The 13,459-nt window shown below is 52.4% G+C and overlaps 1 protein-coding gene across 6 annotated transcripts in view; it reads right to left on the bottom strand.

Moving 5' to 3' along the window:
- Positions 1-4,723: 4,723 nt before the first annotated feature.
- The window catches only part of WIPI2 (WD repeat domain, phosphoinositide interacting 2), a 33,725-nt gene continuing 24,989 nt past the window's right edge, over positions 4,724-13,459 (bottom strand). For 3 of the 6 annotated variants that reach the window (XM_069486616.1, XM_069486618.1, XM_069486613.1), the window contains 5 exons: positions 11,599-11,706; positions 10,518-10,682; positions 9,762-9,869; positions 8,796-8,926; positions 4,724-7,869 (listed from right to left, as the gene is read on the bottom strand). In XM_069486616.1, coding sequence (XP_069342717.1) covers positions 7,757-7,869; positions 8,796-8,926; positions 9,762-9,869; positions 10,518-10,682; positions 11,599-11,706 — 625 coding nt within the window. In that variant the 3' untranslated portion in view covers positions 4,724-7,756. Of the gene's footprint in view, positions 7,870-8,768; positions 8,927-9,761; positions 9,870-10,517; positions 10,683-11,598; positions 11,707-13,459 lie in introns of all 6 variants that reach the window. The other 3 variants (XM_069486617.1, XM_069486615.1, XM_069486614.1) reach the window with 2 other exon arrangements.

A 13,459-nucleotide genomic window follows, 5' to 3' on the forward strand; every position in this document is an offset into this window, starting at 1 on the left:
AAACGCAGAGGAGATGATAGTTCGCTGGCACATTCTAAACACGTCCTCTGGGATGGTGTAGCTGTGTCTGCACAACTGGCGAGAAATCTTTTATTTCTTCCTTCATCCTTTCTCAGGTTCTAGCAAATATTTGTGGGTTATAAGGTTTCCTGCACCCAAGGAAATTGCAGAGTGGACCGTGAAGGGCAGGCGGGGGCCGAGGGACAAACCACAGCAGCACGGCCGGCTGTCTCGTCTGCGGCCTTGAGCTTGGAGTCACAGCAGACGGCCAGGGGTGACAATCTGACCTGTCCTCCCTCGTCTGAACGGCTGCGACAGACACACTGTGGTTTCCTTTCCAGGTGGTGCTAAATCGGATCTCCCTCCTGGGGCGCGCAGGACGCCGGTGGGCAGGTGAGTTCCGGGGCTGGCTACAGATGGGGGGAGCCTCGAACAGGGTGAGACACCCTGTTCCAAGGTCACCCTCTCCCCTCAACTCCCCCTGGACGGAGAGGCGCCCTCAGAAACAAACGCTTGGAGCCACTTGGGGTGACAACACACGAAGCCGGTTCCATTGCTGGAGGGAAGCATCGTGTCTGTGTGTGAGAGAACAACTGCTTTGCCGTTTTCCTACGGGGAGGCCTTCCCGACTGGTGCGTTGGCAAAGCTCCCGGGGCCTGACTGCCCCGTCGCGAGGACGCCAGCCAGGCCACGGCACCCGCGTCCCAACCCAGCCAGCCCCACTGACCTCGGCAAGACCCGACCACCCGGTGGCCGTAAGGAAAACAGCCCGCCTTCGACAGAGCTCAGAGCTGTCAGCGAGCACGGGTGCCTCCAGGTCTGGTGACAGTTTCTCTGTGTTGGTGAGTGAACCTCAGGGACCGCCAGGGCAGAGGGCAGAGGGCAGAGGGCAGAGGGCAGAGGGAGGGCACCGGGCCTGCCCCACATCCTGGTCCAGCCCACAGTTCCCGGCTCCTTCACCTGCAGGGATCTGACGATCACCCACCTTGAATTCCAAGGAAGCATTTGTAGCTGCAGCATAATTACAGAATTAGATTTTTCTATTTTCAAAGACATCATTAGCATTTTTAATTTAGAAACGAGCGCAGCTACTGTGGAACATGCTGCCATCATATGTGGAAGAGCGCGTGCTGGAGAGAGCTGGAAGGTCAGGGAGACCCTGCCCGCAGCAGGATACAGACACTGGAGTGATGAAACGTTTGAGGTCCCCTTGGAAGACAGCAACCAAGGGTGACAGTGACAAAGCCCCCATGTGGCCCTATCCTCAGCCACCCATGGTGCCTGAGGCTGGTCCTCCCGCTGCTTTACACATGGTGACCTGTCCTTTCAAAGGCGCGTGTCTGGTGACGATGCCCACACGCCCTGGCACTCTCACCATGCACACTCCGCCCCCGCCAGGCCACGTATGCACAAGACAAGCCTGAGAAAGCCACTGAGCCCCAGGACACCAGAGTGGCAGCGACCGGGAATTAACACAAGCGGGAAGTGAGTGCTCCAACAGGCAACTGCTGTTCGCCGCCTAGGTCATGACTCCGTGTCACTGCGAACTGCAGAGAATAAGGGACAGCAGGAAAGATCCTCCAAGGGCTTCCTTTAATCTCTATTTTACTGACCGGCTTGTTTTAGGGCTCGCACTCTCTGAAAAGCTTGTTTGCACAGGACATCTCAAGGGCATCATTTCCGTGGTGGGGCTGGAGTTTATCATATTCTCTACTTAATATGCACTTCGCCTTGTCACACCGAGTTCCTTAATCTCCCGCAGGGTCAGCTCCGCAGAGTGTGCAAATGAGCCAATTGCCTGCCGGGGTCCTGCAGTCTGAACTCTCCCACGTACGTCCGGGTCTCAGGCACAGACTCGGTGCTGGGTGGACCAGGGGAAGGTCGAGAGTGACAGGCACTGCAGGGACCCCCTGGAGGGAGCAAACAGGCAGCTCACGGCCCCCACAGCTCTGCTCTCCAGGTCACCCGGCCTTCACAGGCCCTTGAAGGAAACACTTGGCTGTTACAACTCAGAGCATCTTTATGTTGATCCACCAAAAAAACAGATACAGCAGGAAAAAGCCACTTTAGCAACAGCAACTGAAACCAGCATGCTCAAGAATTACAGCGTCTCGTGCGTCCCCGAGGGACGACATGCTGTGTCAACGCCTCCTTAGGACGGTGGCTTCGAGAAGCATGGACGGAACAGGGCGGCCTGGATGGTTGGCTTCAAAGACTCCACCCACCTGAGAGCAGCTGACCGGCTAATGCCACTCGAGGGCCTCACTTAGGAGGGCGGGGACGGCAACAGACGTTGCTGGGCTTTGATGTAGAACAATAAACTCTCCAAGCAAGGGGGAACTTGGGATGAAGCAGTTCAGCGAGGAGAGGGATGTGCTTCTAAAGGCAGCTGCCAAACCGGCACCGCATTTACGGCCACACTGTAATCAGAGCACAGTCCCTCGAGTGCAGGCAGAGCAAGTTCTTCCTGCCCCAGCCCCAGGCCAGCCACTCCGACCAGCAAACCACCCTCCACAGTGACACCCGGAGGACTCACCCGCCTAACCCTACCCATCCTGTGATACTCAGGTTGCCACGATCCTTTGGATAAGGCCAAGAATCCTAGTAGAAAGAATTGTAAAGTCTGTTTCACGAAAGAAAAGAGTCAATTCCGGATGAAAATCTTTATAAGATTTTAGTCGGGCTTCAGGATTCCGGTGTTTTTGATATGATATTCTAGGTAGCATTCAGTGCAATATGGTACCAAGTTGCTGCGTAGCCTGTGAGCAATGAATCAATGAAGATAAAAACAGAACACAGGTGGTTTTTTTCTTTTCTTTTTTAAATAGAAATGGGAACTTGCTATGTCGCCCAAGCTGGGGAGCGATGGTGTGATCGCAGCTCACTGCAGCCTCCAACTCCCGGGCTCAGGCGATCCTCCCGCCCCGGCATGTGCTGCCCCACCCAGCAGGTTTTAATTTAACACAGTTATGAAATGCCGGTAGCAGCGGGCTTCCAGGCAGGTTTGGGGGGCTGTGCCCAGGCGGCGAGCTTTCCGTGTTCACGTGAACGCTCCCTCCTCCCCGCAGCACCTGAACGGCTTCACCTGTGAGGGAACCAGGACGAGGCAGATCGAAATTGTGACTCAGGGGCCGGGCGCGGTGGCTCACGCCTGTAATCCCAGCACTCTGGGAGGCTGAGGTGGGCGGATTGTTTGAGCTCAGGAGTTCCAGACCAGGTTGACCAAGAGCAGACCCTGTCTCTACTAAAAAAACAGAAAGAAATTAGCTCAACAACTAAAAATATATACAGAAAAAATTAGCCAGGCACAGTGGCACATGCCTGTAGTCCCAGCTACTCGGGAGGCTGAGGCAGGAGGATCGCTTGAGCCCAGGAGTTTGAGGTTGCTGTGAGCTAGGCTGATGCCACGGCACCCTAGCCTGGGCAACAGAGTAAGACTTTGTCTCAAAAACAAACAAACAAACAAACAAACAAAAAAGAAATTGTGACTTAGTAAAGAATGAAACAACACAGGGGCAAGGAATCAAAACAGTCCCTTTACATTCTGAACTTTAAAAAAGATTTAATTTTTCCAAATTAGAGACTTTCTCTGCCAGGTGCCAGGGAGAGATGAGAGGAGCTGGTCATGCTTCAAAATCAGGGGTTTTTTTTTGTGCTGTACGGAATCCACAGAATGAGAAGGTCCGAGGCCGGGTGGAGCTGAGACACACGTCACAACAGCCATCTGCCAGCGGACAGCGTCAAGATGTAGCTGCGGTAAGAAACAAGTTACTCACAAAAAAAAAAAGGATTCCGCATTAAGCATCTTCGCAAACAGAATCCCAGTGGCCTTGGCGCACTTCCTGTGTACACCTGACACCACACAACTAAAACCGAGTCTTCAGCCTGTCTTGAGTTTCGTCATTAAGGACGTGTGTAAAGTCACGTGTTTGGGTTTCAGCTCTGCTAGTGTCACAGGCACATTTGAAACAAGTGACTCGGTCACTCCCTGCTTGCACAGGTAGGGCCCATAGGGGTTTAGGGCAGGGACAGGGACAAACAAGCCAAGTGTGTCCTTTACTCATCTTCAGGGCGATGCCGTTACGAAGCCATGAGCGACAGCGGGAGCAGCACGAACGCACTTCGTGTCACCCACTGTCCCATTTTCCTTCGCTGGGCCGTGACCACAGCATTCCTGGTCTCTTCTATACGTGGCCCACTGCTGGCCGTGGCGAAGACAAGAACATTCTTTCTCTTCTCTCCTCCCCAAACGGAACTGTGAGGAGAAAGAGTCGCCAAACGCTCCCTGGCTGGGGTGGGGCCACCAAGAAGCTCCTGAGTGGCCTGACAAGTGGCAGGGCCAGGCTGCTCCAGGGGAAGCTGAGGGGGCAGTGGGCTCGTCCCAGCCTGGCCCAGGAGGGGATTTGCCCTGGGATGAGTGTGGCGGCCCCAGGGCCCTGCCGGCTTTGTCCCGGAGGTGACGGCGGCTCAGCATGGCCACAGCAGGTGGTGCCTGGCTTGCAAGATTTGGCAAACCGCCCCCAACCACCACCTTCACGCCTGACTCACACCATCTGCACGTGACTCTCGGTGTTAGGGAATAGGAAAGGCAGGGACAAGTGACCCGTGTGTGACCTCAGATACGAACTATACTTCTCACACTTACTGTCACCTCCTTTTATACCCAGCTTTGTACTCAGGAACCAGAACTGAACAAAAGACCATGCGTTTCATTACAGACCAGTTTCTGTTTTAGCATTTATTGGGTGCCCACCACCGGCCAGGCCCTGAGCCGGGCGCTGCAGGACAGATGTTCACATTATAACCTCACAACAACCCTGTGAGGTGGGGGGCGATTCCCACTCAACAGTCCAGAGAACCGCGGCCCCCAGGTCACCCGCTGCTCACTGCGAGTCAGTGGCAGAAACAGGGACAGAATTCAGTTTGTTTTGTTTAAGAGGCGGGGTCTTGCCACATTGCCCAGGCTGGCCTTGAACTCCTCCAGGGAGGAGGGAGGCTCCTCCGCAGCCCCTGCCTCGGCTGGGATGACAGGCGCACGTCACTACACCCCGCTGAGTTTAGTTCTTTTTCACTCCAGCTTCAATCCAGCTCTTGGTTTCAACGTTTTAGAAACTATAAAAAGGTTTGGTCCCGATCCAGAGCCCATTCAGTAAATTTCCAGGTTTTGTTTTCCTATCTCCCACCCCCCCCACGATCTTTCTTGAAGTTTGGAAAAATATATAATTAAAAAATTAATATTGGTGTATCGTTCGGAGTTCAGCAAATCAGTACACGCGTTGTTTGGTTCAGAGTCCCTTCTTGTCTCGGCTCCTGGCATGGCAGTAAGAGTCCTAGCGACCCCCTCACGGCTTCCCTCTCTCTGTCTCCCTGTCGCTCCCTCAGGCCCAAGGCCTGCAGGCCACACTCCGACTGGTTCAAGCACAGAAGTGCTTGTGGCAATGAAATAGGCAAAAGAAAAATCCTCACACGATGGTCAGCAAACACACATAAATCCTTTTTGTTTTCCTCAACCGAGAGCCCTTAGAACTCCCTCTCTGGGCCCACAGGTTAGGCCTGACCTGGGCAAAAGGGCTTTCCGTGGTCTGGGCAGGAAAGCATCTGCCCAGCCGTGCTGGGGCCACCAAGGGGGAGGGCAGGGCCGGACAGGCACAAGATGCCAGAGGCCACCCTCCCCCTCCCTGCCTCTCTCAAAGTGCAGGAAACCGAGGCAGAATGAAGGAATCAAATTCCCAACATCTTCTAGAACTGCCAATCCCAAAGACAGACAAAAGAAACCTGGCAAAGTAGATTTGAGTCCCCAAACCACAAGTGTAAAAGTCAACAAGAAAGGCACCAAAACTAATAACATTTTAACACAGAACTTGAAGTGCAGCCCTCCTCTTTGGTTGTCCGGAAACCCTAGCTCGGGGTTCCAAATCCATCGCATACACTTTCGACAATTTTTTTCCCCACTAACACTCACTCTGGCCAAACAAGCCTCCTCAGAGATGGTGTCCACGGCCACCTTCTAAAGACACAGAGGACTCTCTGGGTCCTGTGCCACCAGCCTCTGGTGCAGTCAAGGCTGCCTCTCGCCATCGGCCCCCACTCTCTGGCAAAGGAGCAGCCTGGCTGGCACGTGCCACTGCATCAGACACAACTAGTATCCCATTTGCAGAGGGGCCGGGACAGACACAGAAGAGATTTTAAGTTCACCGGCCCCACCTCTCACGTCTGCCTGGTGACCGCACACTCTGCCTACACGCCAGCTCCTCCTGAGATGCCCACGCAGTCCGAGGACCCGAGACACCCTCGAGTTTCGGTCTACTGTACAGCCACTAGACCAGCCCAGGAACGGGAACATCACAGCCACGAAAGTCAAGCTGACAACTCCCCGTGGAAGCTACTCAGCTGCTACGGCCTGAAAACGGGCGTCTCTCATCCTTCCTCTGTTCAAAACCCGAGAACCTGAAACGGCAGGGCCAAGACGGTATTTCTGCCTTTTTACTTCCGTCCTTAACTTTCACCACTCCAAAGACTCTAAAATGACCTTTCACGCCACTAACTCCACTTAAATGCCCTCAAAACTTTAACTGCTATACGTCTTGGTTTGGAATGCAGAGTTTGAGGTATTTGAGGTTGTTTTAATTCTGCAAAAATGAAAAGGGAAGCTAGGCAAATACTGAAACTTGCGACCACAATCTCTCATCACTTTGCTGAACAAGTTTGCTAAGATTAAAATAGAAAAGGCACATGTCCCCTGGCCCGGGGTGTCCAGAGCCGCCTTCTCTCCCGTGCTGCCAGCCGTTGCTACCATTCCCGACACAGGGAGGAAGAGCCCGACGGACAGCGGAGCTCAGGGGGAGGACGATTCAGATACCCTTCACATTTGAATCCTGTGCTTTCTAGGGCATAAGAGTAGCTACAAACGTTCCTCTTAAACAACAATAATAAAAAAAGAAAAATCACACAGTTATTCCACAAGAAGAGTAAAGTAGAAGAACAGATAATTTAATTATACAAATGAAATCACTTTCCTTTGCTTCAAGGAGTCCAAGTAATCTTTCAAGTTCACCTGCTGTCAGAATGAAAGGTTTTTAATATCAGAAACAACCTCTCTCTCTTCCAGTACCCCTAGGGAAAACGAGATCAGAAACAAAAGTCCACCATGGAAGAAATCCCAGAATAATCCAATTTGGAAAGAATTTAATTAACAAAATAAAACAGAGGAGAATGGTCCAGTGGGGCTCTGGGGAAAGGACCCCCGTCTGTGGCCGATGTCTGCCTGGCACACCGGTGAGCCCCGAGCGGGCAGCCCTTGGACCTGTCACTGCAGAACCAGCCTTGACAACCAGAACCACTCTGCACCACGCCACGGTTTCCTCACGCACACTGGTCACTATGTACAGGTAACAAAAACCAAACAATTGCAGTTTGTTATGAAGTGGCGTCTAGCTCTCCTATGCTGGCTTGGCACATTCATGCATGCAAAGCAAGGAGGTTTTGAGGGCTTCACCAAACAGTTAAATTTTGGCAAAAAGAGAGAACAAACAAAAATCTAAAATTCATAAGCAGGATTAAAAGCCACTGAAGTGAAAACGATGTATTTTCTCAACAGAATGGAGGAGTTAGACTACCACTACAATCTTTTTTTTTTTTTTAATAGTCTCTGCCATCCTCTCCCCAATTCAGGTCAAAGTTCATAGCAGCAATGCACAAAGTCCTCTGTCAAAAGCCAGTGTTCTCTGCTTCCAGGGTCAGAGGTCACAGGTCAGGTTCAGTCAGTCCGAAGGATCATGGGAGGGTGCTCGCTGTCCTCGTCCAGGCGCAGGGCGCTGGCCTCATCCTCCAGACAAGCACCGCCCACGGCACCCAGGTCATCTGTGTAGGCTGCAAAGAGACGAGTCATCCTGTGAGGGCTGGGACACGCTACGAATCCCAGTGACACAGGCAGTAACTGGACTTTGGGGACAATAGTCTATGTTTATAAATTGCAGCCTACATTAAGACATTCTGAATTTTAATTGCTTTTATGACTAACAAGGTCTTTGCAGCCTTAGGCAGCTCAGGATGAAGTCATTTATTTTCTAAAATTCATAAATGTCAGAATGCTACCTGCACAGTAAACAGGCTTCCTAATGGGTGGGCTGCAAACTCTTTAGTGAACAGGCAGCGTGAAAGTCACTCTCAAACTGGTTACACAGGACACTCAAGAGTAATGCGGCGAGACAGTGAGTGCTTCCCTGAACTGCAGGTGCCATGTCATTATTGAGAAGGAGCAAGGGGAACACGTAGGATTTCCCGCTGGAGCTCAACGTGATTATTCTGAGAGGCGGTTGGTAGGGAGGGGGTGGCCCCGAGTCTGCGTGCAGAGCGGTCAGCTTCCGCAGCTGAGGGAGCCCTCATGCCCCGAGGGGGCCCTCATGCCCCGAGGGGGCCCTGGCACCGAGGGGTGCGTTCCGCACCCCGTACAGGTCTGCTGCACGATGAACAGGTGGGAGGGAAAGACTCGGGCCATAACGCCTGGCAGCGCTTTTTCAGGGATTATTTTAGCTGAGAGGTGGCAAGTCAGGCCTCAATTCATGTGAAAAGTCACCTGAGCCATCATGACCGTTTTTTCTTCAAAAATGAAGAAAATGAACTGAGTCTTTAAAGGCCTTGGAAACCACAGTTGCAAAAACCCGCCTGTCCCCAGAACCATCACTTCCCTTTCCCGGGGAAAAGTGGGAGGGGCAGCTCCAGGGAAAGCAAAGCCAGGGGACCCTGTGGGAGGTGGCGGCTTTAATTACCTTCGAGGTGTGTGTCATGCCCCTTACCAAGTCTTGTCGGAGACGAAGGCACGTAAGTACCTTTTGCTACAGCTGTGCTGTATGTCTGGGTTACTAAGGGGCAGTCGTGAGAGGCGGAGTCTAAGATTTCACTGGCCGTCTCCATACTGCCATCCAACCTGGGGGAAGGAGAGAACAACAAAAACAAGACCCAGTGTTTCCGGAGAGGCCAGCCATGAGCGCAATTACAGCGCCACGTCTGCAGCAGCACAGGCAACGGGCCCGCCAGACAGGACCCTGAGTGTTCGTAACACTGTGGCCACTTCATAATAGTCTCCTCATACATCTGTTCACATTTTTTTTTTTTTTTTTTTTTGAGACAGGGTCCCACTCTGTTACCCAAGCTGGAGTGCAGTGGCATCATCACAGCTCACTGCAACCTCCACTCCTGGGCTCCAGCCATCCTCCTGCCTGAGCCTCCCGACTAGCTGCGACTACAGGTACATGCCATCACACCCAGCCAATTTTTTCAATTTTTCGTAGAGGCGGGGTCTTGCTGTTGCTTAAGCTGGTCGAGAACTCCAGGGCTCAAGTGATCCTTCCACCTCAGCCTCCCAAGTGCTGGGATTATAGGCATGAGCCACCGCACGTGGCCTGTTCTTATTTTTACATAAGCATTTTTACATGGAAAGTCTGATGAAGAAAGTCACACCTGACGAGGCACTCTTCTTCCATTTTTAAGATGGAAGATCATAAATAGAATTCACTATTGAAAAAAAATCACTTCCCACTTCCACCCAGATTGTAAAAGTACCAAGGCAGGGGGCAGAGTTGGTTTTATCTGGGGACGTGAGGCTCAGCACAGGCCAGGCACGCTGGGATCCGCTCCCTTATGTCATGGGCTTTCAAGGAAATGCAACGCACACGTCACGGTGCCCAAACAGCTGCCTGACGGGTGGCTCGGAGGAGCTCGGAGGAGACGCAGGGAGAAGGGGGGCCTGGTGTCAGACTCACCGGTGCTGCTTCATGAGGGCACACTCGCCCCCCTCCTGGGGGTCCAGATTGTACATGTACAGGTACCCGTCGGCGGCCCCCACCAGCAGCCGGGGAATCTTCTGAATTCTAGCGAGAATGAAAAGCAACAAAATGGCGGACCACAGCTTGCACAAAACTATCTTCTTAAACTACCAGCCGCACCCTGAGCAGAGCTAGAGAAAAACTGCCCCCAAATGAGCACTAACTTAGGGTCACTGAGTTTGACACGTCATCTACATCTAACAGCACAAAGACCATGTGCACGGCTGCGCTACTGGGGGCTCACATGGATGTACAGGCCAAGGATGTACTTGGTGTGAACGAGCACCGGGTGCTAGAGGAGAACAGGGCAGAACAGGATGGTTTTGTGGTTTCTCTGACCAAGGGGAGGTGTTTTCATAGAATTTTTTTCAACTATGCTAGTCCGATAACAAAGGTGGAAAAAATGTTTGTAAGATTCATGGAATCACAAAGATACACGCTCACTGAATTTTTTCTGTTTCTTCTATGACACCACAGGGCAAGATATCACTAAATTTTTCAAGACAATATTTTCCTACACAGCGACACTTCAGACAATCCCAGTGAATTCCCTAAGACGTCACGTGCATTTGGAAGCTGCACTCGGGACCACAAACTGTTGTCTCTGTGCTCTGCGATAGGCCACTCTGACTCAGCACATCATCTGGACGTACACAGGGCAGAGGGGAAGGAGGGGCGCCCGTCTCTACTCACGTGGCCAGCGCACAGATGTTTTTGTGGCCGCAGAAGGGTAGGCGGACTGTGGCAAAGGCTCGGCCCTGGTTGAACATTTCTGTCACTTGAGAAGGCAGGTAGCTGGTGGACGCCATGAGCATCTTCCCGAAGTACCCGGTCCAGGTGGTGGGTTCCTCCAGGGGTCTAGAAGGAAACGTGCCAGACACGTGAAGCTGGACTCTGCCCTGTGAGCATCACCACGTGCCACCCCCCTACACAGACAAACAGCTCTGGAACCTGAGGCGACATCCTCCACAATTTACAGGAAAAAACAGGGTTGGTGAGGACACAGTGCCACCCAAGGCCCCAGGGCACCATGGAGCAGCCTCGGAAAGGGTCGGAGGACGGTCGGCGAAGGGGAGAGGCAGGATGCTCCTGGCTCCTCTGGGGGTAAGTTATAGCAGGTCACCAGGCCCCCCCTCGCAGCGAACGTGAGGACATCTAGGGCCCAAGTCGTGACCACCACCAGATCTTCCTAGCAGGAAGTCTCCAAGAACCTTGAGTACAAACCCCAAATTGTTCTCTTCCTGGGGGCCATTTCTGTTGTTCACCTTTGTATGTTTTGTTATCATAAATACTCCTTTGAGTAAGGTACAATATAAAACGTACTGATCCTAGTGCGTGCTCTTTTTAAAAAGACAGATGACCCCATTGACCACACATAGTCACTGCAGTAACACACAGTTTAGACCAACCGCTTTGAAAGTGGAACCAGCCCCATCTCTGTGCTCACCGACGGGCAGGTGAGAGACCTGGAGCTCACTCCAGAGGGCAGTCTAATGCTTTTGTTTTCAAGCAAAGTGTGAAAAGGGGACGTTTGTGCTGAGTGGAAGATGTCCACCTGGACCCTTCACGCTACGCCGCATCCTCCAGTGTGCCGACGGGTGGGGACAGCGTCTCACTGCCCAGCCTGGCTTTGGCAGCAGTCGGACGGCCTGCCAGGCTCTCCACCGGCAAACGCCACAGAGCAGGATAGTTGTGTGCTTATGTTTTCACCCAGTCAGTAAGTGGGAACCAAGTGTTTTGTATTTTTTTAAACAAATGTATCTTTGCAACTCACTTTTCCTTCACAGTCTCAAGTTTGAAGATGTGCACAGTCTCGGTGTTGCTGGACGCGGACAGGAACATGCCGTCCATGCTGAAGGCCAGCGAGCAGATGCTCACACACCTGCGGGGACAGCGCACGTGAGAGGCCCGCGCTTCTGTCGTCACCTGTGAACACTGGTGACACAACTAGTAACACCTCTCCAGGGATTTTTAACCAAAGTGACTGAGAAGAAAAGCTCTCCTCACAGGCGTACATGGGTCTCTGATACTTTTTATCACTCCCCAGCCATCTTCTCACAAATTTTCTTGAGAGGAAAATGTTGGAAAGGTAATATCAAGTAGGAGCAGTTCTTTAATATATCCTTAAACAGCCCATTTTCTTTGCCAACCCTAATAACAAAGGCAATCAGGATTTCGCTAATCCATTTTCAGCTGAAGTAAGATGGACCTACAGCCCTAAGGCTAGTGAAAGAAAACCCAATCATTTAAATTTAAATTATAGCAATTCTCACCATGTCAGAGGGTAAATCAGTAACCTTGATAAAGTTCAAGAATAAAACTTCCAACATGCTAAGTCTCTACACTGTATCTTTTCTTTCTTTTTTTTTTTTTTGAGACAGCGTCTTGTTCTGTCACCCAGGCTGGAATGCAGTGGCATCATCACAGCTCACTGCAGCCTCCAACTCCTGGGCTCAAGCGATCCTCCTGCCTTGGCTGCCCTAAGTGCTAGGATTATAGATGTGAACCACTGCGCCTGGCCTAGTGTATCTTAAAAAAAATCACTGTAAAAATCCTAAAGCCATTTAAGAAACGTGAATTTCCTCATAGCCCTAAAAACACAGAGACTTTTAGCCCTGTCCATTACAGCAAAGGGTTCACTCTTCAGTAAACATTTACTGAGTGTTTACAACACACTCAGCGCTGCACCTGAGCTCCAGGGATAAATTAGGCAGGAATGGTTCCTGCCCTAAAGGGGCACAGCGCTCGGTGTCCGTGTGGGGACGCAGCTATCCCACCTGCTACAAGCAAACGTGTCCTGAGAAGTGCGAGTGGAGGGTCAGGGACGGCCTGAGGGAGATGCTGGACTCGACTCAAAGGGTTTGGAGAAGCTGGCCAGGCCACCAGACACACGTCCCAAGCACAGGACACAGCTCGTGCACCACCCCAGTTAAGAAAAGAGACGCGCTCTTCTGAGGAACTGAATGTGCAGCATGGCTGCAACGGCAAATAGCAGGGACAGCGAAATAAAACAAGGCTGGAAAGAAAGGCCAGGCGCCAGAAGGCCTGTGAAGCACACAGCGGGTCTGGAGTGAGCCCCGCACGCAGCAGGAGGGCAGAACGAGACGTTAGGTGGGGTGTGAGCTCACTGTATTTACGGCTTCAAAGACAAGCCTGGGTTCGCACTGAACAACGGCCTGCCCACATGAAGACAGGGAGGGCGTGAGGTCGGATGGTGATGCGAGCGGGGAAGGCAGTGCACAGGGAGAAGCAGAGACACGACTGGCGCCAGCTGCATGCACAAATGGGAGGAGGGAAGCAAGACCGGGTCCCTCCGGCCTGGGGACAGGGGAGGTGGCCAGTGGTGACACTGACCAACCAGAGGAAAGTGAGGGTGATGCGTGCGTGGATGGGGACACGTGACAGCCTGGTGGTCTGAGGTGCCCAGTGTCCAGTGGGAAGGAGAACCATGGGTCCACACCAGGAGAAAAGCTGGGGCGAGACAGCCAGGCTTGGAGTCGGCAGCACACACGGCACACAAGGTTAAAGGGGGTAGGGGTGAGGCGAGGCTCCCGGGCGGACCAGATGCAGGAGCAGCAAGGGAAACCAGGGCGCAGTGACGGGAGGGGCTGAGGCATTTTGGGACACAGAGGCAG

This window comes from Eulemur rufifrons, chromosome 14 (assembly GCF_041146395.1).
Source record: "Eulemur rufifrons isolate Redbay chromosome 14, OSU_ERuf_1, whole genome shotgun sequence".
Classification (NCBI taxonomy): domain Eukaryota; kingdom Metazoa; phylum Chordata; class Mammalia; order Primates; family Lemuridae; genus Eulemur; species Eulemur rufifrons.